Source organism: Apteryx mantelli, chromosome 2 (genome assembly GCF_036417845.1).
Source record: "Apteryx mantelli isolate bAptMan1 chromosome 2, bAptMan1.hap1, whole genome shotgun sequence".
In the NCBI taxonomy this organism is placed as follows: Eukaryota; Metazoa; Chordata; class Aves; order Apterygiformes; family Apterygidae; genus Apteryx; species Apteryx mantelli.
The window spans coordinates 105490022-105514081 of record NC_089979.1 but is presented as its reverse complement, the minus strand read 5'-3'; the positions used below and the strand labels follow the sequence as shown (position 1 = coordinate 105514081).

General features: G+C 35.9%; 1 protein-coding gene across 1 annotated transcript in view; it reads left to right on the top strand.

Moving 5' to 3' along the window:
- Positions 1-24060, top strand: part of ABCA13 (ATP binding cassette subfamily A member 13) — a 201396-nt gene that overhangs the window by 72169 nt on the left and 105167 nt on the right. The window contains exons 23-34 of the mRNA XM_067292433.1: positions 3860-4036; positions 6150-6447; positions 7307-7421; positions 8893-9222; positions 10564-10633; positions 12648-12782; positions 14154-14288; positions 17127-17313; positions 18156-18374; positions 20871-21067; positions 21851-22008; positions 22399-22629. Of these exons, the coding sequence (XP_067148534.1) occupies positions 3860-4036; positions 6150-6447; positions 7307-7421; positions 8893-9222; positions 10564-10633; positions 12648-12782; positions 14154-14288; positions 17127-17313; positions 18156-18374; positions 20871-21067; positions 21851-22008; positions 22399-22629 (2252 nt within the window). The remainder of the gene's footprint in view (positions 1-3859; positions 4037-6149; positions 6448-7306; positions 7422-8892; positions 9223-10563; positions 10634-12647; positions 12783-14153; positions 14289-17126; positions 17314-18155; positions 18375-20870; positions 21068-21850; positions 22009-22398; positions 22630-24060) is intronic.

Here is a 24060-nt window from a genome sequence, read left to right as displayed (position 1 = left end):
CTTTCCACTAAGTGCACACACTTTCACTAAGAAACATGGAAAGTGGTGTGCAGAATTTAATCCAGAAATTAAGAGATCTGGACTCGGTATTCTTAGGCTGAGGGGTTCAAACTTATTTTGACCATCTCTTAGGAAAATTTGCTTAACCATTGAGCTGTAAGCTAGTCTGGGTCAGGCACTGTTCACCGCTCGTGTTAAAGCTGGACTGCAATAGAGTTAAAATAAAAACAAAATTGTACAATTGGAAAGATAGCAAGAGGGAGAAAAAACAAGTCTTTTAACCCATAAGGCCTACTAGAAACATGTCCGTCTCCATATATTAGTTGAGTAATAGATGGATTTCTTTTGTATGGGTTTAACATAGGGAACTGTGTGATAGGTTATGAGCAAATAATATTTCATTAAGTAGATAACTCAACAGGATCTCTTGAGGTGTCAGGTCTGTCTTCACCGTTGGAGACGATGTTGTCTCAGAAATCTGTGCATATGTTTGTTAAGCTGTGGCTTTTGAATTGAATTTAAGGACACTTGCCAATATGGAATAAGTGGTTAATAATGCTGGATAGTGAATACAGGAAATCATTTAAGTAGAATAGCTTACTTAACTAAAAATTCTTAATTTTATTGTTATACAGTCAATAAAATTAACATCATATAAAAAATAAAAATCAATACAGGCTATAGATCACAATGGCATACATGCCTTTGTGAAACTGATCTTGGTCCATCTCGTACAAATGAGACGTCAGACTTTATTCTGTGCCAAGGGTCTGTTCTGCACTAATACTTTGCACTTCTTTTTACAAATTAATTTTGTCACTTTTCTTTTTGAAAAATGACTATGCCTTCTCATTTTTGTTGCTTTTGTTCATTTGTATGCTTATTGATCATTTTATTAGTCTATAATCATGTGCAGCTGTTACTGTAAACCTCTGTTCTTATGGTTTTTTAAATTTCATTATATTTAAACTGCATCAGTGTTTTAGTTTTGTAATTATCTTGCTTGGATCCAATTAAAGTCTTAAAGGTATCCACATATGTTATTGGTTTTACCACTCATAGTCTGTTTATTTCCATCCAAAGCTCAAGTTTTCTAAAATCACCTAATCTGTGTGATTATGTATTTGTCTTGCCACTAAAGCAAATATTCCCTTGGTTTATTGCATCTTCACTTGCATTAAGCTGGTTTTAATTATGCTCAAATGCTAGGTGTTTGTGTATGTATCTTTTCTTACTTCACCACAATGCTATAAACGTGGTTAACAGTTTTAGTGACATTTTATTTGCCCTGCTACTCCTATTGGAAAGTGTCATGGGACACTGCGTTATGTAGAACTGTTCTGTCCATTTTGTAAAATGATCATATGATATCATTATAAAATGACCTGTCAAATTTATCAATTTCTAAAACTGTGTTTTACAGAGTTAGTGTGTCAGTTTTGCTCAGTGGGTGGTTTGTGTTGTTTTTTTTTTTTTTTTGGTAGGGAGGGTATTTATTTTTGAAAACTCATCTTCCCTTTTTTTAAACTAGCCTCCAACTGAACTTCGTTTCTCTAGTCTTGCTTTCCAACTCAGCAACTTTCAATACCTTCCTGGGTTTAACCAATTTTACATAATCCCTGTCCTGCTAGGGCTTGTGAGCTCCTTGCTGAGAGCAGTCCTTATGAACCTCTCAGGAAGCAATGGGAGACAGGTATGCTGCAGACTCTTCTTTTTGGCTCCTGTTTCCTGAGTCTCGATTTTGTTCTTTAGTGATGTCACCCAGATATGCACTGTTTTTACTCCCAAGGAATCTTCCCTTACAAAGGGCTGCATGTGACCTTGGAGGTAGCTGTCAGGATAAAAACGAGCAGCTTTCCTTCATGTTACTCCTCTGCTGCCCTCATTTTAATGAAATGGTATTGTATATATAGAAAGCTGGAAGCAAATAGCTTTAACAATGTCACTGAAAGCTATGCCTCAGCTGAAATCACCTGATAACTAGAAACTTCCTCCTAACTTCCAACCTAAATTCATTCATGATCAGTTTATTCCAATTTATTCTTCTTGCAACCTTTTGCTTAAAAAGCATTTCTACCTAGTAGTTTTATAGAAAACAATTATATTCCCTCCCAATTACTTAATTTATAGGTTAAACAAGCTAAGTGGGAGGTGAAGGCTGAGTTTGTTTTTTATGAAATACAAAGATATTAATAAAAGCAGCTCTGCCAAGTTTGTTATTTTGATTGCTACATTTATAAATGAGGAAAATACAAGATGGACAATCTTAGATATGTATATTCTAAATTTCTAAATATTTCTATATATTCTAAAACTTTCCCGTGGTTATATGTGTTCATATATTAAGATGTTATTTCTATACCAGTGTATAGAGGTTCATGCGGATTTTAACATACAGTACGTCACTTTCAGAAACATTTAATTGTGCCATGCTCCAAGCAAGCAGCAAATATGCTAAAAATGTAAATTTTAAGTCACAAGAGAGGATTATTTTAAGTTAACTTTTGATTTATTTCAACTGAAGGTCTTATGAAGATCAGCTGGTGAAGAAGTCTGGTGATTTCTTTCTTTTTTGTGTGTGTGTGTATATGTATATTCATGCATATATAGGGTTATAATTTTATGTGATATATATGAAAACTTAACTCTATTACTTAGGGTTAATATTAGAAATATTCTATTCTCTGATGCTGTAATATAAGTGCCAGCATGTGTATTTCCTTTATCTTCCTGAAGGATAGCAGTAGATAGACATATATATTATCTATACTTGGTGCTGTTTTCTCTCAACCCATGAATTAACCCTGTCATTACTTGCTTGTCTTCTGAGGTTTAGATTATCAGTTCCTCTACTGCCTCTCCTCATGATCTTTCTTTATCTCTTGCTGGTAATGCTGCCTTCTGTCCAGACTACTCCATACATGTTTCCATTTATTTGCCTTCCTGCTCTAATATTTGCTATGCTGCATACCTGACTAACATCTGTGATCCAGGATCTATCACCACTGATATCGGGGCAGGAGGGGGATCATCACCTATCCTTTTTAAAGCCTATGTGTTCAAGTGAGTCTTGAAAAACTAAAGAAGGAAACCTGTGTTGGATATTCTATAGCTTGTTGTTTATTACCTGAGAAATTTGGATGTTTCTATGACATTCAGATGAATTAAGATTGTTTCTAGCTCATGCTATCCTGATTATTTCCTCAAATGTTAAGGACAAACCTCTAAGAATGGATGGAGGTCTGAACTCCTCCAAAGGTTCAGTGTTTTTGGAACCCAGGCCTTGGTTCAGTGTGTATCTTCACGTTAGATCCATAAATTAGATCCAAATCAAAATGGAGAGGTTCTAGTTTTATTTTTATGGAAATTTATTTTATTTATTTTAAATGTAGGGCTTCAGTCTACATGCTTATGCCCTATGTGACAATCTGCTTGAAACTTTAGCCATGCTAAGGAGGTAAGAACTGGTCATGTATTACTAAAAGAAAAAGGCAGATGTCTGTTCTGGGATGTTCCAAATAGAATAATTCTCTCACATTTGGGAGAGTAGTTATGGCAGGGTAAGGAAACGTTACACATCCTATAAGTTCGTGGACGCAGTCTTTTTTCCTAGAACAACTTCTTGTTCTTTTGTTCTGAAATTGAAAGGAAAGGTAGCTGAGGACATGTAAAAGCCCCTGAATCACGAAGAACTATGCTTCCATAAGATCACACTGATATTCTGATGTGTTTGAAAACTGTTCCCTAAATGTCTTTTTTACAAAGGGTATTTATTCCTACAGGATATGCAGGAGAGAACATACCTTTCTGTTCTGTTTAATTCATTAAAACTAAGGCAGTTCAATTTGTTTCCTCTTAGAAACTATGATGGACAAGATGCTCAACAGCTCAGCAACTAAACAGATTGACCTGTTATCACAGCTCTTAGTAAATACATCTTCCTGTATATTACTGGATCGTTTCCAGCCTTTTGAATCTATTGAGAAATTGGAGGAGAAGGCTCATGAGCTCATGCAGCAAAATAATTTTTTGGCTAGTAAGTATCTTATTTAAAATGTATATTGACAGGAAAATATCAGACTTTGTAGAAATGTCATTGTCCGTGTTTCTTGTTAAGTTTGGTTAAGCTTACACAATTTCAAAGTATATATTGAAACACATATAGGATAAATAGTGCCCATTTACCTTATACAGATATTTCCCAACATCCGAGTGCTGTAAAATATGCAGTTAAGACCAACTATATTGTTGTTTTGATTGTGGAGTTCTGAAATGAATCCTTGGAGTCTGTTATTTCTAATGAAATATGATATGGAAAAGAAGAATCATAAACATTTAAAACTGAATAAAAAGAACTGAAAAATACACACTACTGAGGAAATTGGACTACTCATTTTGACAAAACCACTTCATTTTTCTCCTTTTGCATTTTAATTTTCATATTTTTTGACTTTACAAAAAGGAGGAAAGAGGATTTTTTTTCTAAGTTTCATTCTTAAACAAACACCTCAGAAATTAACTTGTTTATTTAGAGTAAATTAATTCTTAAGCAACTGATGTTATTTCTTTTCCTCCCTGGGATTATATACTTTATCCTTTTCTTGCATAACATCCTTATTGCTGAGAATTAATTAATTGCACTGAAAAGAGTTTAAAAGACAAAAATGTTTCTATTATTATACGCATTCTCTTCTTGCCTGAAATGCTTTTAAAGTTGCATGTAGCCTTTCCTAAAGAAAGCAAGCAATACTGTCCCCGTTTAAGTCAGTATAACATGTGCCATAATTTTTTCCCCCTCCGAATTGTTTTGGTTTTTTTGATTGTCTCCATGGACTCCTTCACAACAGAAATCATATCAAAGCAGTTTGAGAGAATGAAACATTAAAACTGTGCAAAAGCAATATATAAGAATAACACTCAGATGGTCTGGACTCCTGTGCCTTTTCTGTCACTCATGCAGCCCATGCCCTTGCAGAGGGTGGAAATGGCCAGCCTGCATCAGTATAAAGCCAACAGACCAGGCCATGGGAGAAGGAGAGCTGCTCAAGAGTATCTTTATAGGGAATGAAGTTGCTTGACCCTTGAAAGGAAGAAACTGATGGACAGATCCTGGCCTTCAGGAAAGTGAATTGTCGTGCTGTAGATCCATTTTGTGCCCACTTGCATAGGGGAGGATCATATGCCAACATACATCTTGCTTACTTTCAAGACTGTGAAAGGGTCCTAATGTGTTCAATATCTCAATACTGCATGTTTAGATGTAGGCATATATTCCTTTTCAGAGTAAGACATGAAACTGTAGCTAAATTTTTCCTTGTTTTCTTTGTTTGCAACCTTCATAGCCTTATGAACTTAGAAAATTAATTGTTTGCACAAATGGGGAAATATATTCGGCTAGTTGAAAAAATAAGCTGTACAGCAAAGACTAAAGTATTCTATGATTTTTATCTTTTTGAGAGCCAGGTGGTAGGTGAGAAATCTTCCTCCTTTTCTAAGGAAAAAAAAGATCAACTTTTCATATTCATCAAGAAGTCCTAAAATGTCTCGGTCATCCAATAGGGAAGTACAGTCAATTTACTATATTTGACTTCATCTTTGCAGCTACAGATAAAACTTTCATCCACATTTCTTTTTACAGAGCTAGAGAAAATAAACATGCAAATTATGCTGTGTTAAGCCAGCAGTTATTTAATTAACTCTGAAATTAAAAATTGGTGTTAATTTTAGTGGGTTAGTACTTTTTTCTTTTTCAGCCACTTCCAGGGGTGGTTATGCTTTGGACAAATTTTCTGGTAGCTGGTTTGACTGTGGAATTGAGATCGGTCCCCCAAAATGGATTAAATCTGGATAAAAAGAGAATAAGCTGCAATTCCAAAGGACAAATCACAGAAGGGATTTTCTCAGATACAAAGGGTCATTGCAAACCCATTTATCATATGATTAAATGGGAATGTAAAAGAAATTGTCTCTGTATGAAACCTACCATTTTTGTGTGTAAGCCAAGAAAGCAGTGTACTTTAAAAAGGTCTGTTCTGACAGATGAGTGTATCCTACTGTAATTTAATAGTTGGCCATGAGTTAGCTATGTAAAAAAAAAAAGAAATAAATTATATAAGCCTGAGAATTAAGTGCTTTTCCTTCTGTGTCAGGTATCATCTTCAACGTGCCAAGAAACGAGACACAAGAGTCTAGAAATCTTCCGCAACACATTTCGTATACAATTAGGACCAGTGTTCTCTATAGCATGAGAACAGATTTGATAAAAAACCCAATGTGGAAATCTCATCCCCAGAACTTGCCAGCTGATGGGTTTAAATACAACCATATCTTTATTCCTCTACAAGACATGATTGAAAGGGCAATTATTTCAGTACACACTGGGACAGATACTTCAGAGCCAGCAATTCAGGTGCAAGCCATGCCTTACCCTTGTCATACCAGTGATCTGTAAGTAAATTTTCTGCTTTTTTTTTAATCCAAAATGTTACTAGTTTAGGCCAGAGTTGACTGGAGGACTTGGAAAGCCACTGGATTTTTGCAATGGGTGAATGCTTATCCTGGCATAGGATTGAACCAGTATGTCTGGTACCTGAATGTCACACCGTAAGGAATGTTATTGAGGAGATGTGTCCACAGCACACTGTGTAACCTCTACCCAGCAAGTGACCCCTTACAAGCTGTTTACAGCTATGCTGTGGAGTCGCCTGCTGGATAGAGACAGTGTCAACATTTTGTGAAGATAGCTTAAAGCATGATAAGAAACTCATTTTCCATCCTTAGATATCCTTTGCACAAACTGAGAATTTAGTTCCTGGTATGTGATGAAATATGGTGCAAAGGTGATGTGACCAAAAGAAAAAGTATGGGGTGGTTCTGTGTAAAACCATCATAACACCCTGAGCATCATTATGTAAATTTATTGACTGGTGAGAAATCTGTTCCAGTGAAGCAAAAGTTGACTGGCTCATGATAGCCCTTGCACTCCAAATGTGTTTATTTGCAATTGACACAAATCTGAATTTTGTTTTAATATGAACGGAGGCTCATCACCCCAGAGAGGGATTGCATGAATTTTACTATTGACGTATGTTAACGTAAAATTATAGTACTATTACATATACTTAGCTAGTTGCATGAAAAATAAATAAGCAAATTACTTAATCTGAACAAAAATAAGTCTTTATTGTTCATCTCAAATCTTACTATTCTATGAGTACTTTGAAAATAGTCCTAGTATTAACATGTTAACTTTCTGCTTTAAAATGTTTTACCTTTGGGGCTGACAACTATGCATATTTTTTTATAGATTCTTGAACAATATAGGTTTTTTTTTCCCACTTATGATGATGTTAACATGGATGGTTTCTGTTGCTGGCATGGTTCGCAAGTTGGTTTATGAAAGAGAGATTCACCTAGAAGAGGTAGGAGAAAGCTAAGCCTCAGAAATTAAAATTGCTTTCATAGAGTGTACTGAAATACTCAACTTAAACTTTGAGGTACTTTTGAGTACTCACAGACCAACTATTTTTGTTTTCACTTGTTTCCTCTGGGTACTAAGTTCAAGTTCTAGCTGCCAGCTGAGATCCATAAGATTATTGCTTTGAGTTTAAGCATCAGTCCTCTTAGTAAACAAATATTTTCCCTGAGATAAAACAAAGCAACAAGCAAAAGATTCATAAAATTTGCATCTGGAATTTTTTTGGAATGAGTCCTGGTGGTTTGAGAGTCTGTTCTTCATAGATGCTGAATGCATTTAATTGCTGCTGTGTCCATCCATAGCTAAGAATACCCAACAGAATTGTGATTAGAATCATATTTTTTGGACTCTTATTCATATTTTGCTCCCTTAAAGGGCAATTATATGTGGCCTAATCTGATAATCTGTCCTGAACCAAATAAAAAATTTGCCATGTACTTCATGGAATTACCAGAAATACAAGGGATAGTGACACAGGAAAAAGGAGACAAAACTATTTACTTATGTCAGTGGCAAGTTTCAGCAGGTGCTAAGCATATAGGATTGTTTTTTTATGATATATTTTCTTTATGGATAAATATAACTTTTCTGAAGAAAAATTATGCTGCTCTTTATGCTACTGGAATCTCTTTCTGAATCTGGGAAGTTATCTAATTTCTCTAAACTTTGCCTTGTAAGATAGGCCTCTTTTTTGGGAATGTTTTAAAATATTAATTCAATATTGTCTGAAAAGTATATTTTGATCATTTTATGAAGAATTCTTCAGAAGTAGTATTACCTTGTTTCCAAATGCTGTTTTTTAAAAATAGAGGGGTGATACCTCAAACCTGGCTAAATTATCATTTCCATGATAATGCATACAGGTTTATAAACGTATTCAAGATTTAGCAGAAGTTTTTCTACACACACTTAAAAAAAAAAAAAAAAAGAAAAGTGATTGTAAATTTGTTCCTCTTTGGAATGGATGTGGTGAGTAGATTGCCATTTTTAAAAAATACTACTTTCAGTTCAGCAACAGGCTGAGAAGAACACTTGTTTATACAGTAGATATGTTCAGTACTTTTTTAGAGTATTTGAAGGCAATCTCCCTACTGGAGGACCCTGTAATCTCCCATCTCATCCTGCAACCCCATGCAAGAAGAGTGTTGTGCCTGAGCACTGGGATTCCTCATGCTTATATGTGATAAGCTCAGAGGCAGCTGTTGTTCAGAACTGAATTTTAGATCTGGAAGAGAGCAACAGAAGCGAGCCCAGGAAAAGGAAAAGGAGACAAGTAATTCAAGATGAAGATAGCATTATCCTTTGGGGAACTAGTAGTGTCTTGGTGGTGACATGTTTTGCTTAAAAAGAGAGAGGAGAGAAAAAAAAAAAAGCATCCTAACTTTAAGATGTGTCTTTGCTATATTGTCTTGCAGTATATGAAAACAATGGGTGTACATCCAGCCATTCATTTCTTGGCTTGGTTTCTGGAGAATGTCATTGTGCTCACAATAAGCAGCTGTGCTCTAGTCATCATCTTAAAAGCGAGTGGAATCTTTGCTTACAGCAACAGCTTCCTCATCTTCCTTTTCCTCCTGGATTTTGGAGTGGCAGTTATTATGTTTAGCTATCTGTTGGGAGCATTTTTTCGCAGTGCCAATACAGCAGCTCTGTGCGCCAGCCTTGTGTATATGATCAGTTTTTTACCCTACATAGTTTTGTTGGTCCTGCAAAACCAGTTGAATTTTGCCAGTCAGATTGTTACGGTAAGTATTTCTTTTCCTTTTCTAATCTCTTCCTTCTCCAAGCATACTGTGCATTTCCATAATTTTGAAAAAGTAGAATATAATTTACTAATTTTGTCCCAGGTTTCTGTTTTGCAGAATGTATGGCAGGATGTTTTGAATCAGAGTGGTATTCTAGAGGGCATCTTGCTTTAGTTGTGTAACAGCTGATCTGGGCAGTATACATTATCCTCAGTAATCTGTCCAAAGCCTCTAATGTTTTTGGTCTACAATGAATTGTACAAACTAGTCCTCATGCAGGCTCTCTCTTATGCCCCAGTTCAATGATACATGTACCAAATATTTTAGATGCACTTTCTCTTGAAAAGGAGATCTAATGTTCAGGTGAATCTTGTATGCTGAAGCTACAGGTTGCAACTGCCACAACTGCAGGGAAAACTAGGGATGACTGTTTGACTAGGGCAATTATCTGGTTGTAGATACAACCTATGTCTACACATAAAGGCTTAGGTTACCTCATGTCAATCAACAGTAGATGGAGTGTGCACTTGTGTCTACTGCAAATCCTCACATAGGATTTTACTGTTAAGTAGAAGCAGAGCAGTAATCTATATGTAAATATTTGCTAGTTTTAACCTTGCAAGCTTTGTGTAGGAATCCAGCCCTTCTGCTGTTGAATCCATTTTAGACTATTCTGATCTTTGCAGGAATTTGGTTTTCCATTGAGTACAATGGGGATTAGATCAGGAATTTATCTAGTCATTATCTGTTTTATACAGTCTGAGGTACCTGTTATTTAGGCATCAATTCTTCCACATCCTCTCCTGTTGTATGTATGCCATAAGCTGTTTTATGTCTTTGCACTGTCTTAACATAGCATATCCCTGACTGGGTCATCCAAGTATCACTGTTATGTAATGCAGACCTGTACTTCACACTTAATGGCTTCACTCTTTCAAAAGAAAGCATATGTAACATCAAATTAAGCTGACTGAACAATTCATACTGCATAAAATAATGGAAAAAAGCTGGCCTGCTTTACATCTTGTTACAGTGTTATGCATTACATGTTTTCAATATGTGGTAGATTTGTGTTGGTCTATAACTTGTGGTAAAATTAAATAATGCTTTCCAATATTAATAACTAAGTTGGCGAAGCCCTTTAAAGTGGAGTGAATATTACTGCAATATGTGGGGGAGTATTGTTAAAATCTGAAAGGGAAAAATGGCCATTAGCCTATGTGAAGCAGTAAACTCTATTTTCTGCTTGCTTTTTAATATTGCAAGTTATTTGTTTTATGGAACTTGTTAACGAAGTGTTTTATTTGATGTTCACATCCTGTTTCTCCTCTGGTGTTGTAGGGTCTTCTGTCTACAACTGCCTTTGGGCAAGGAATATTTTTCGTTACATTCTTTGAGGGTCAGGAAGTAGGTAAGATCTCCAGTTAGAGAAAAGCTTTGTAATTATGCTTTCAAGTAACTACATTTGGAAATGTTTTCCATTTACTTTGTTTTGAAAAAAATCTCTAATCATGAGTGAGCAGCACAGATCATAAGGGAGGACAAAAACCTTTTTAATGCCCATTGAAACAAGTCAACTTTGTGTCACTTATTTTCTAGCAGTAATTTAAAGCAGGCTTTGAGTTGCTCTGTCTTATGATTGACATTACAGGTTGGAAGAAAGTCTCTGCCACATCTACTGAGAGATGGCAGAGTGAGTGTGTTTGGCTAATGAAAGAGTTAAAGATGCAAAAACAAATTTTAAGTTCAGCAAAATTCAGTAGAGCTACCTAAGGATCAGCATCTGTCTGAATAGTATTTCCCTGTTTGAACATGTTATTTCTCATTTTCCAGTGGAGGAGGCTGTGGGCATAGCACCTACAGAAGTTTCTTGGGAATTGTCATTGATGGCACTGGCAGCTCTGATGCTTGTTAGATGGTGGGGATATCAATGGAGAGTTTTGTACTAGATTTGTGTAGGCTCACATGCACTGGTGTATATCCGTGGAGGTTTATGAGAACAATATTGTGTGAAATAGTATATGAAATGAAACAGTATATGTTAATCACTCTCAAGGTAATGCTAAAATGAATATTTAACTGTTCTGCATTGGAAAGTAGGAAAAAAAAAAGGCCTTACTTTGTAAAGGATCTGGTAACTTTCTCCTATATGACCCTTTTCGTACTCAGTCTGAGTCGCAAGATGCCTGTCTCTGCAAGCCTGGAGACAGCTGGTGAAATTCCCACTGAGGGCTACTGTGCAAGGTGCAGAAATGCACAAGAAATCTGTATTGTACAGATTTAAGTGTTAGGAAAAAAATATCTTTTGAAATATCGAGTGTTGTAGCAATTTACTGCCTGGTTTAACCCAGTGATCCCTACTATCCCCAAGGTAAGAAGCTGCCCCTATTGATGTTGGAGTTGAAGAAAAGTAGTATGTGAATGTTTGGGCCCTTGATAAATGGCAAAGGACATATATTTTTTATGTATCTAAATATATAAAGGGATGGAATCCCTTTCTTTTGTTACTATTAGGGCAAGATCGGTTTTGATGACAATGGATATTTCAAACCACTAGGCACTGGAAAAATACTATAATGATACAAAAGCTGAAAAATGCGAAGAGAGAGTTGTAGAAAATTTGGCTTAAAAATTTTCCCCAGACATTTCCCATCAAAATGACTCATCTTTATTGGGGGGGAAGCTTTGTGGAAAAACTGCTTTTCTCAACAATTGTAGAAAAAGACTTGTGGAAAAAATATCACAACCTGCTGTACTGCAAAGTAACATTTTGCTCCTTTTTAGAAAAAATGCAATGCTTATATAAATCTATGATTTAATTACTTTTATTTTACTTTTCAAAAATACTGTAGCTGTTTGTAGTGGTAGTGTTTGTTTCTTCCTTTCATGTCTTCTGCAATGGAAAACTTTTATCAAGTGCTTATTCAGTCAATTAGTGTTTGTAGTTCGAGTTAACCTCTAAACAAAGTCAATGCACACAACAGCCTACTCCTTAGTTAGAATTTTCAGATTTAACATTATATAAATGTCTTGAAACTTTGTATAACTAATTTCTTTGAGTATCAACAGTATGTCATAAAGCCCAATTTATTAAACAGTTTAATGGAGCATTTTGAGAGTCATAACTCTTTTTATTTTGCCAAATTAAGGACCAGCTAAAACTTCATAAACAGCCCTTTCTGTAACAAGTTCTCTGCATTTTTCTCAGCAGCTGAGTCACCTGCTGCTCTAAACAGAGGCTTGGAAAGGCATGGCAGTTCATTTCTGTTCAGTTAATAACAGTAATCCTGTTCCTAACTTCAGTCTTTTTCTGTCATTGCTTAAATACCCTTGGTGTATATGTTGTCAATGTGTTTGTGATACTTAATGCTGTACTGATTTAGCTTTGACCTTTTAAAAATCATTATTATTACTACTACTACTAGGAATTCAGTGGAATAATATGTACCAGCCAATAGCACAAGGAGGATACATGACCTTTGGATGGATGTGCTGGATGATGTTCTTTGACTCCATTTTATATTCTATAGGCGGCTGGTATTTCAGCAATATTATTCCTGGTAAGAACAGAGTGCTCTTTTAATTCTGAGCCTGTTATATTTTGGAAGCATCCACAGATGTAGCCATTGAATGAAATAGAGTTGGCTTTCCTTATTCTATGGAATTAAAACAAAAACAAATATTTCATCTGAGTTGAAGCTTGTACATGAAAAACTGCCCGATTGCCATTAAAGACTTAGTAAGAAAGTCGTTTTACATACACAGATATCAAATAGTGCTAACAAATGGACTAGAATTTGTAGCAAGGCATGAAGTTCATTTTGTTTGTTTATAAGAATGGCAAACGTTTGAAGGAATAATTTGGGATTTTGTTGAGACTCCACAATAAGCTCAGTCTAGTAGCAAAACCTCCTGTGAAAGTGGAGGAATCTTCCAGGTCATTACTTGGGATCATACCCATGAACAGCAATATACTTTCAGATCACGAAGAAAACCTTTGAACTGCCTGATTACTATATCTCATTCCCAGTCACTCCAGAGTGCAGGTCATAATGAAAAGTAATTAACTTTTTCAAGCATAATTTCAGAAAGTGCTGGGATATTTTTTCAATACCCAAGTTTTGTGAATGTCATTGATTTGGACATTTGGAATCATATCCTAATGCCTCAATAGCTGTTTGAAATTTGCCTTTCCTCAGATTTGCATAAGTTGTCTTTTCTTCCAGTGACTCTGAGTTTCTTTAAAAAATGTAAAAATGAAAAAATTAATTTTGCCCTGAAAGATAGGGGTGTGAGGAATGTGCAACTGAATTTGTCAACCTTTAACTTGAATTGACACCTGCCATTATCTGTAGATGAACGGCAACTCCAGTGCACAAAATGTGCTGTGTGATTGGTAAGTGAAGCATGGAAGGATCAGGGAATTTCAAAGTTTAGGTTGTATGTTCGAGCTTACTATTGCCCTTTGCTTATGCGCTACAATGAATGTTTCTAATGCTGACTGGTTTAAATTGTACATACAGTGATGAAAGAGGAATCTTTAGTGATTGGTGCAACATGTTATAATAAAAAAATAAGGCTTATTTGCCTTGGCAGGCCATTTGGTGCACTTTCTTTTCTCTTTTTAGTATACAAGATCTTGTTAGGCTGCGACTATATCACTAATCCCTTGATTCTGTTGCGCTTTGAAGCTGATTTGGGGGCAGGGTAAAGCATGGTACCTCTGAGGCTCTGTTATTTTGTTGTGGGACTCAGTGTTACAGCTAAATGACTTCTTTGTTCCACTTTAATAAGGTTTGTTCAACACAGCTCAGAATTTGAGCTGATTAAATATTGTAGCCAGCTCTGCACAACTGATAAGATAGTAGTATTCTATATAGAGACATAAGACATTGAATTCTGTAACTGTTTCTATTGTACCTAACATCTAGGAAAATTTGGAATAAGAAACCAATGGTACTTTCCTTTTACTGTTTCCTACTGGAAGAACTTGTGTGGAAAGAAACATTATCTGAATTCTAATATGTTTTTCTTCCAAGAAGAATATGAAAACTTCCAAGAAAAAGGTTTGTAGTAGTAATAATTTTAATAAATGTTCTTTTCTGAATGGTGTGCTGATTTTGATCAATATTCTATTATCATTGCTTGCTCCTAAATTATATATTTTTAGATCTTGTCCTTTTCTTTCCTCCAGGATATAATATATACTATGTATATTATATACTAACTATTAACTGAGCTGTCACCTCTAATGCTTGAATGATTCAATTAAAACTATTGTATAGAAATAGTTTAGAAAACTTAAAACAAAAACAAAAACAAAAACCTTCTATTATATAAATATTTCTTGTGTCCATCCCGTCCTTGTGTTACCTCTTTGCTCTTTTAGGATCTCCTGAAGTTTCTTGCATCCTTTCATACTGTTATTGAATCTGAGAAGTCTTGTGCTTTACTAAAACGTTAAGTTCTTTCTTTTCTTTCTTCCTGCTATTCTGCTGTTTTTAATCTGCTGCTTGTTTCTGTAGAAAACTTAAGTTTGTCCTCCTCTCTCCCTGCAAATTCTTAATTTCCCTCTTCTGTAATCATTACCGTTCATTACCTGTTCTTCTTTTTAAAAGTTACTCTTCTTGTTACTGTTTTTTTTATCTGTCTACAGACACTTTCACTGCCCTTCCATTTCTGTGCTTGATTGCTTAAAACTAAATTAGTTTTTTTTTTTCCTCTCAGGCCCCTTGAAGGACTTTTCATATTTCTTTTCATTTAAGTTTTGCAAAAGGAGGAGTAAGTCACCTATATTCACTCTTGGGCCTTGGAAAAACTTTTTTTTGGCAATTGCAGTAACTGACAAGTGATCCAGGTGTCTGTAGCGTAGATGAGGAAGCTGAATGGCTCAGCAGCCTTTTGTATTGGCACATCTTAGAGTAGGGCAAATTTCAAAAAGTGTTGAGGTTCATTTAAACACTTGTGAAAAACTAGTAGCATGAATTTTGTCTGAATTTCTGCAAGTTGGGACAGTTCCATTTTATTGGAATGACTGTCTTTGATCCTTACCAACAATGAAGACCTTCACCTTGGGTTCATAGACCCTCTATGGAAAGGGCTGGGGTGGGGGGAACCCCAGCCTCCTCTGCTTGAGAAGTTACTCATGTGAGCTTTTGGCTTAAGTCATCCAAGTGATTGAGTCCAGTTTTGTGGATCTGGTCAGTCTAAGTTTTCTGCTTACACTGATAAATGTTACCTGGTTGGCAGCAAATGCCTGAGTGTGAACTCTAACCTTGCTGTGCGTGCAGAGTAGCCTACCCTTTCATAAGAATTGAGCTTTATTGCATTGATAGTGGGATAAATGTAGTCATGGGTAATCAGCTTGGAACAGCTGGGGCAAAGTAACTTGCTCCCATGCAAGACTCCTGTTTGTGATTCCTGTGTTTTTGCCATGGAGTCTGAGTCAGGGCCTGTTCAGTGGGGTCAGAAAGCACTTAGGAGTCAGAGGTGTATTAGGAAAGGGTCAGGGTGTGGGTCCTACAAACTATAAGTATGATCAAAAGAGTAGGGATGGCAGGAAGCCTGGGCTGGGTGCCCACTTGGAACAGACCTTTGGGGAGAAGTCCTAGAGTGATCATTTTGCTGATCAGAAATAATTCAGAGCTCTTCCTCCGAACCTCACCGGAGACCCTACATTGTCTTAAACTGGCTTTGGACTTAATTTTTCTGGTAAGTTCCAGGCTGTGCTTGCAAATTTAGGAAGCAGCCGAAAGGGCAAGAATAATGGTTTGTGGTTTTAGTTGCCTGACCAAAATATAAAGAAGCTAAATGGAAGAATTCATGGATAGAAGGACCTCTCAGAAATATCTGTAAAATCTTGTAATCTCTCACTGGAATCCAACCTCAAGTTTCTGGCAACAGCTTTTGCTAAACTTAAAAATGCCTGTGGAAGGACCAAAAAGCTTCCTAATTCACAGTCCAACCAAACCACTCCTTGAAATGATAATCTCAGTTTATATGTATTGCATGCATAATTCTCTCTTCTTACACTTCTCATCCACAGTAATCTCAGTTTATTTGAAATAACATTTCAGTTTTACTCACTTTAAAAAAAAAAAAAAAAAGTCTCCCTGCCAGAGTCCTCAGTTGTAATGAGTCAGTAAAATGTTACATGGCTGGCGCTTGTCTGTGTCTGTGCTTGGAAATTAGAGATAGTTATGCCAATCTTTCCTCATGACATATGAAAGAAGCCAACTTTATGTGGGTCATGCAGTCATCTCAGTTTACTGAGTTGCTTGCCTCACAGTTAGCAGAAAAATGCTGGGTATCCACTTGTATGGAAGGCTTTGGATTATGTTTAAACTAGACTGCTGCTCTGCATTATTTCACAAAGAGGTCTACTTTGCTTTATTGACTGAAGGAATTAAGACTGACTCTGTCAGGTGCCTGAAACTGGATGGCATACATCAAGTAGTTCTACATTGTTTGAATTTTCTCATGTTTATGAGCTTAAAACAATATTCTAACCAAAGTGATTATTAGCACTTTTTTCTGCCAGAAATAAAACATAACACATGCATTTTATGACTATATGGAGATGTGCCTGTGCGCAGGCACACTTGGCCTTACTGTTTTAGAAAGCTTTTTAAAACTGCGGTGGAACTTTTTAATTCATTTAAATATTTAAACTAGTGGGCTGAATTCTTAGCCAATATTAACTGGCACAATATCTCTGATTTCAGCAGAGCTTATGCCATTCTGAGCATCTCTTCCAGCTTTTGATAGATGGCACCAAGGGTTGGGTTAACCTATTATTCCCTTTATATGTGTGTATATATATATATGTGTGTGTGTATATATATGTATATGTATATCTTTGGGGGTTCTGAGACCTTCTTGGTCTGCTGCTCTTCCTCATACAGACCCAGGACCTCCAGGTGGGAAAGGTGCTGGCACAGAAGGAGCCACCATTGGTGTTGTGCTGCTGTCACTCACCAAGGAGCATGTGGATGGCCAGCAGGCTGCTGTGAAAGATCTCAGCCTCACTTTCCATCAAGGTCAAATAACAGCACTCTTGGGGCCTAATGGAGCTGGAAAGACAACAGTTATGTATGTATGCTATTTAATGGTATTGCAGTTGTTCTGGTCTTTCCTATGCTTTCCTCACTTTAAAATATTTGTGAACTCTTTCCTTTGTCTTTTTTTAAAATACCTTCCATCCATGTTTAAAATCCCCAAAGTAAATGAAAAGTGGAGGCTATATATCTATGACAAAAGCCATATACAGAATAGGGAACTGGGTCCTCTGTACCATTGATAGCATGATGCAGTAGTTCACAGAAGCAGCTGAGCTGGGGCAGTCTGGTTGTGGAAATGAATGCATCATCAAAGTGTTCTTTTCTGGCATCCTGTGTGCACTCCTATCATGTAGAGAGTATGGGATCTTAAGGGTTTTCATGCTTTGTTCCTAGATGTTGCAAGGGACTTCTTGGCAGTTGACTAGAAAGAGAAGTAACAAAATGAAAATGATTTTTTTAAATGTCTTCTTAATTAAGAGGTTAATGTATTTCTACTTTATATTAATTTTGATCAACTTTAATCAAATAAGTGATGCAGGACAGGGGTTCCACTAGGAATTACTATTCATCTAAAATATACACTTTAATAAGGAAACACTGGATAGTTAAATTTGTCTGGGAAAGTGGCTTTTGTTCTGGAAATAACAAGATGAGGGATTGTTGACATCTTGGTTAAATGAAGGGGAAAAAAAAAGCCCTAAATACTCTTGTTTTCCTATAATTATGTTCATTTGAATTGGTGTTGCTCTAATGATGCTAGGAAAAATATATCAATACAAATCAGTTGAGGACATGCCTCAGATCCAAATGTCAACTATATAATAAGGCCTACGTTAGAGGTTGCTAAAAAAAAAATTTCTTTTCTTATATTAGTTCACTGTTGACCGGCCTGTATCCACCCAGCTCTGGTACCATTATCATCAATGGAAAGGATATACGTACTGATCTGGCTGCCATCAGGACAGAGCTGGGTGTTTGTCCCCAGTTCGATGTTCTCTTTGACATGCTAACTGTGCGAGAACATCTACTGCTGTATGGATCAGTGAAGGCACCCATCTGGACAACGAAACAGTTGAATCAGCAAGTCAGTGGGTAAGTGTTTTTTCTTTTCCTTGAAACCTGTTCAGTAAATCAGTAGAGTCTCTACTGGAAGCCACTCCCAACAAGAAACTGGTAAAGTAAAATTGCAAGTAAGAGTGAATGCAAACTGCTGTATTTTCATGAGTCTTTATCACACTTCATCTTTTGAAATTCTGCCCTAAAATAGATTTCCTGGTTTTTAACCTTTACTTGAATATAATTATGGTGGAACTGCCAACATTTTAAAAGCTGGTATGCATAACCATCAAATAGTTGTTTTGACTGGAGTGGAGATAACTGGCCTGTAGTGGTTCCTGTCTCATGCTCTCTCTGCTTCCTTGTTCGAGGTACCTGCCATTGCTGCAGAGATGGTTTAGAAGGTAAATCGCTGTATTTTTCACCCTGAAATTTCAGATAAGCTGACACTGACTTTGCTTTTGTTTATTATCTTATATTCCCTCATCTGCAGTAAAGAGAAGAGAGCAGGAAGGACAGCTGAAGGCAGCGATTGTTACAATCATTTTAAAATAGGCCATCAACTCTTTCCCTCCTTCTTCCTCAAATTCTAACTTTAAATGTGTTTAATAGGTGAAGGGGGTTAAAAACCAACAATCCAATGAGGAGAAACAAGACAAAGCTCTAATGTGACCTCAGATGATTTGCCGCTTGTCAGCTTAAGACTTTGCTAGTGTTTTTGCACTATGAGTTCTTTGCTATAAGACGAGGTGCATCTTTGCATTGTTTATATTGAAGTACTGTTAAACTCTACAAGGTAAAATCTTGTTCACTAATAGCAAACTGCATTTGCTGAAATTTAAAACTAAAATATACCTCTAATAATGGATATATCTCTTCTAATAATGTCCCAATCGAAATAATTTCTTTTTACCTTCAGATTCATGCTAGACTGTGAATAGCTGGGCTCTTCCACATTTGAATTGAATGCCAAGTTGATGGGACTTCTCTTTAAGTGTGCAATTAGGCAAATACAGACATATTTGTGGCAGAGTGGCTTTCGCTTTTATCGGCTGTCATAAAAGTCTCAGTTATTTTAAAATTTTGATCTGGAAAATCTTGTATGGAACACTGCAAAATTCTCTAGAAACAGAAAGATCTCTAGAACAACAAGGAAATACCAAACATGGTGTGTTTGGTTAAAATTTATGCAAAATAATATCCTGCCTTTTATTGTATTTAAACTAGTCAGTTGTAATTTCCACAACAGAGTGTCTTACTAATGCCATGTAAGCATACTCAGCACTCTGAAGGCCTTGCTGCTAAGAAGAATTTTTTGTTTTGTTTATGGCAACAAATACCTTAAAACTACTTCATAGAAATTAGAAAAGTAAAATGAAACAAAATTTTATTTTTATTAAGCAAAGAAAGATGGCTTCTAAAGAGATTAAGAATCATTTTCCCGGTATGTATGTGTAAAGTAACCATAGAACTTTGCTTTCTTAAAAATGAAAAATTCCCTCAGGGTAAATGGCACAGTCTACAGACTACATATTCGCTCAAATGAGTCAGGAGATTATCTTACACTGTTGAGCCTTTTACCTCTTGCTTGCTGGGTTGAAATTGACAGTTTTGGCCAATGAACAGATATTCAATGTGATGCAAAATAAATTGGTGATCTTGCAGTGCAGTCTTTATTGGGCATGTGTCTGCACCCTGCTTAGATGTGAGATCCTCAGAGGGCAAAGGCTGAACAGGCAATGTGTGTAACTTTTCTGCCAGTACAGGAACCCCCAGGCACTTTGACTATCACTGCTGGAAACTTGATCTTCTGCTTAAATATTGCTGCTTCTGTTGGCTGTAACATTCTAGACTCTCAATATAACATTTTTACAAGTATTAAAATAGGTATTGTTACCTTGCCTAGGGATCATTCATCTGCTTACTTTGCAGAAATATGAATTAAAATTCCTTAAAAAATATATATATTATATATATAAAAATATAATATATATGCTTTCTATACATACACACACCCACATATATACACACATATATACACTTACTGTGTATGTATATATATATATATATATAGTTACTCTATCATTTAGTTCAAATGATGACACACTTCCAAAAAATGCAGGGATTTTTAAATTTGTTTGTGTAGTTGTAAAAACTGAAGCAATGTTTGAGTTGTCAAACTAACCTTCTTCCCTGCATTTTAAGAGGCTGTAATCCAGAGTTTGCTGAAATCAGTGGACAAACTGGTGTTTATTTTATTGGACTTAATTTCAGAATTATTCTCTGATCTTATCCTGCAGAGTAGCTATCCAAATTTGTATTTCAGATGGTAATGGGTGTTTATACGTTGTAGGTGAAAATTAGCGATCTTTTTTTCTGTTAGTTTTTGTCACCAAATAATCCATCAGAAGTAGTGTTTTCTTCATTTTCCTTTAACAGTGCTTTTTCAGGAATTCTGCTCTGTGTGGAGATGATGTGGCTGGAAAATTTTTTTCAAAAGTGGCCAAGTTTCTATATTTATTCCTATTCCAGAGCTCTGGAAGATGTGGATTTATCTGAACATCAGTACAAACTTGTTGGAGCCCTTTCTGGGGGAATGAAAAGGAGGCTGTCAATTGCCATTTCCTTTATTGGAAACTCCAGGACAGTTGTTCTAGATGAGCCCACCAGTGGAGTAGATCCGTGCTCTCGCCGTAGCATCTGGGACGTTCTTCTGAAGTACAAACCTGGTACAAAGCTTATACAAATAATTTGTGGGTTTTTTTTCCTTTCTGGAATTTTGTTTCAATAAATTTAAACAGGAGGGTCAGAATATTAGTGTTGCCATTTGGTAATTAAATACATTAATTTCAGAGGTAACATTTAATCAGCCCAGGAAATTTGAAAGCAGCCAAGTGAGATTACAAGAATTACCTGCTATCTCATAGAAAGATGCCTGATCTGACTGAAGATTCAACTTAGTTTTGAGTCCTGTCCTGAAGTTTCTCTTTTCTTACTTTTTTCTTTTTTGTTTGCTTCTCAAAATTCTTCTCTTGTTTTCATTTCCCATTTTGCATGTATCTATATGTAGGTGCATATATTTTTCTAATGAAGACAGACTTATCAATCAAGCTGCCACATTCATTTTTTTAAAGTGCTATGAACTTAAAAGTGGGAAGCAAACTCTTAAGCTAGGGCGCACTCAATCAGCTGTAACAAACCATAGTGAATGATTCACTGAAATGGACACTGCTGTTATTTGATTTTCAGCAATCTCCTTAACCTCATAAAATAGCTTGAAGTTGTAATGGCTTAATACTGTCTACTTTGTATAATTCAGGTCTAAACTTGCTTTGACTTGTATCTAACTCAGGGAGTAGCTACAGGGTGTGAATATGAGTACAGATTTTCCCTGTGTCTTGCAGTTATGTTTTGGAGGAACCAAAAAATGTTCAGTCAGGTCTTCCTTGAAAGCAAAATAAGCTTCTCTGGAGACCAAGTTGTATAGACTTGTACTAATCTTTCTGATACAGGTTGCACGCTGATCTTTACCACTCACCATCTTGATGAGGCAGAGGTGCTCAGTGACCGCATTGCCATCCTGCAGCATGGCCAGCTGAGGTGCTGTGGTTCTCCCACTTATCTGAGAGAAACATATGGCCAGGGACACAGTCTAACACTCATAAAAAAGGTATGCTACAAGTGTTACATACAGAACTTACAGTGCCTGCCAAGTAATGGCCATGTATATTCTGCAGGAACCTTTTGTCCCTGCCAAGAACTAATATGTGATATACATTTTTGTAGAGCCAGCAAAACATATTCTTTTAGAAGCTTTCTTGTTTTTTTTTGTTTTGTTTTTAATGTTTAAAAGAATCCAGTAACATCTCTGAAAATGTTGAATTTTAATATTTAGCTGAAAGATGCCTAGTCTTACTGTTGTTTATTCCTGGGAAGTAGTCTCTACGTCCCAGGTTAGATGCAGTTTCATCAGTGAAAATTTTCTGATATCAATTCTATCAGGTCCCATACTTCTGCTAACATTAATGCTTTTTGTGTGCTTATTTTTCCTCTCTTTTAGCCTTCTGTCTTTGAAATCCAAGATCCTAAGCATATTGTTCAGGTCACGTCTTTGGTACAGACCCACATCCCAGAAGCCTTCCTGAAAGAGAACAATGGGACTGAACTGACCTATGTGATCCCAGAAAGGGTAGATAAGACTTCCTTTAAAGGTCTTTTTCAGGCTTTAGATGAAAGCCTTCATCATCTACATGTGATTGGCTATGGCATTTCTGACACCACCTTGGAAGAGGTACTTCTAATTTTTCTGTGTAATGGCATTTTATTGGTTAGAGAATCCTGTATTAGTTTCCAGCTAATCTTGATTATATCTTTCATATTTCACAACAGTTTCTTAGGAGAAGAATAATAAAAAGAAAATCTCATGCAAAATGTACACTTTAAATTTTTGCTGTACAATTAATTTCTACAGCCACTCTACTACAATATCTTATTCCAAGAATCTGGAATCTGTGAACCATAAAGCACTGCGTTTTAAGAGCTCTCTTAAATGTTTGTTTCTGTGCCCTAAGGAAAATTTAATGTGTCATTGACTTATCCAGAACTACTACTGTTATCCTAAATCTGTAACATCAAAATGAGCTTTGAACTCACAAGGAATTTGTAACATTAGAGGTTCAGTTCAGATAGCTCTTTGGAGGGAAAAAATAATCATTTTCTTTGAATACTTCCTGAATTACAAAGATCTAAAGCTTAGGACCTTGCAAAACTGGGCTGGAAATAGCTAAAGGATATTTTCTGTGTATAGGGGTGTGTGTGTGTATATGTGTGTATATATGTATGTGTATATATATACACACACACACACATACATACATACATATATATACACACATACACACACACACGTATGGATATGTGTCATTTGACCAAATGTATCAGAGAAGGAGACTATTATGATTCTTTATCACTTCTGAATTAGCTCTGTGTAACTAGTTATTCTGGAGAGAAGTTATTTTCCTTGGAACTATAACTGCTCATTTCCAAATTCCTTAAACCACCATTGTTTAAGTTCTGTATTATAGATCCTTTTAAAAATACCGTTTTTCCACTTCAAGTGATAATAAAAGACTAATGCCAGTATTTTTGATACACAAAACACACCTTTTTTTATTTGATGACATAGTCCACTCAGTATTGCTTTTTGAAACTCATTTCTCTAGTGATTTCCTTTAGTGTTACAGAGAGACAAGATTGGACTGTTTTCTAACAGACAATTCAGTATATGTTAGAAAATAAAACAAAACATATGAAATGCAAGTTCCTATAGATTTCTATCTTTATAAAAAGGAAGACACTTAATATAGAAAAATGGCATATCCCTTCTCCCTCTGTTCTCTGGAAAAGTTTGAGATGTTATGATGTAATATTATGGTCATTTGGAACACAGTATCCCCTAGGGAGGATGCTTCTCCTGGGCTTATGAAGATGAGACTCTAGAAGGCCTGGCACACATTAATCATGCATTATATTTCTGCTGCATGAGCTATACATATGGGAATTAATGGGATCAGATACTTGAAAGTATCAACAGTTCTGGGTTTGTTGTTGCAAGTTTAGAACTAGTGATGTTTATATAACCTCTGGGAAAAGAAATACAGATAGAACCCCAGTGATGTAAATAAACCTAAAATGACAATTGTTCATCAAATTCATTCAATAA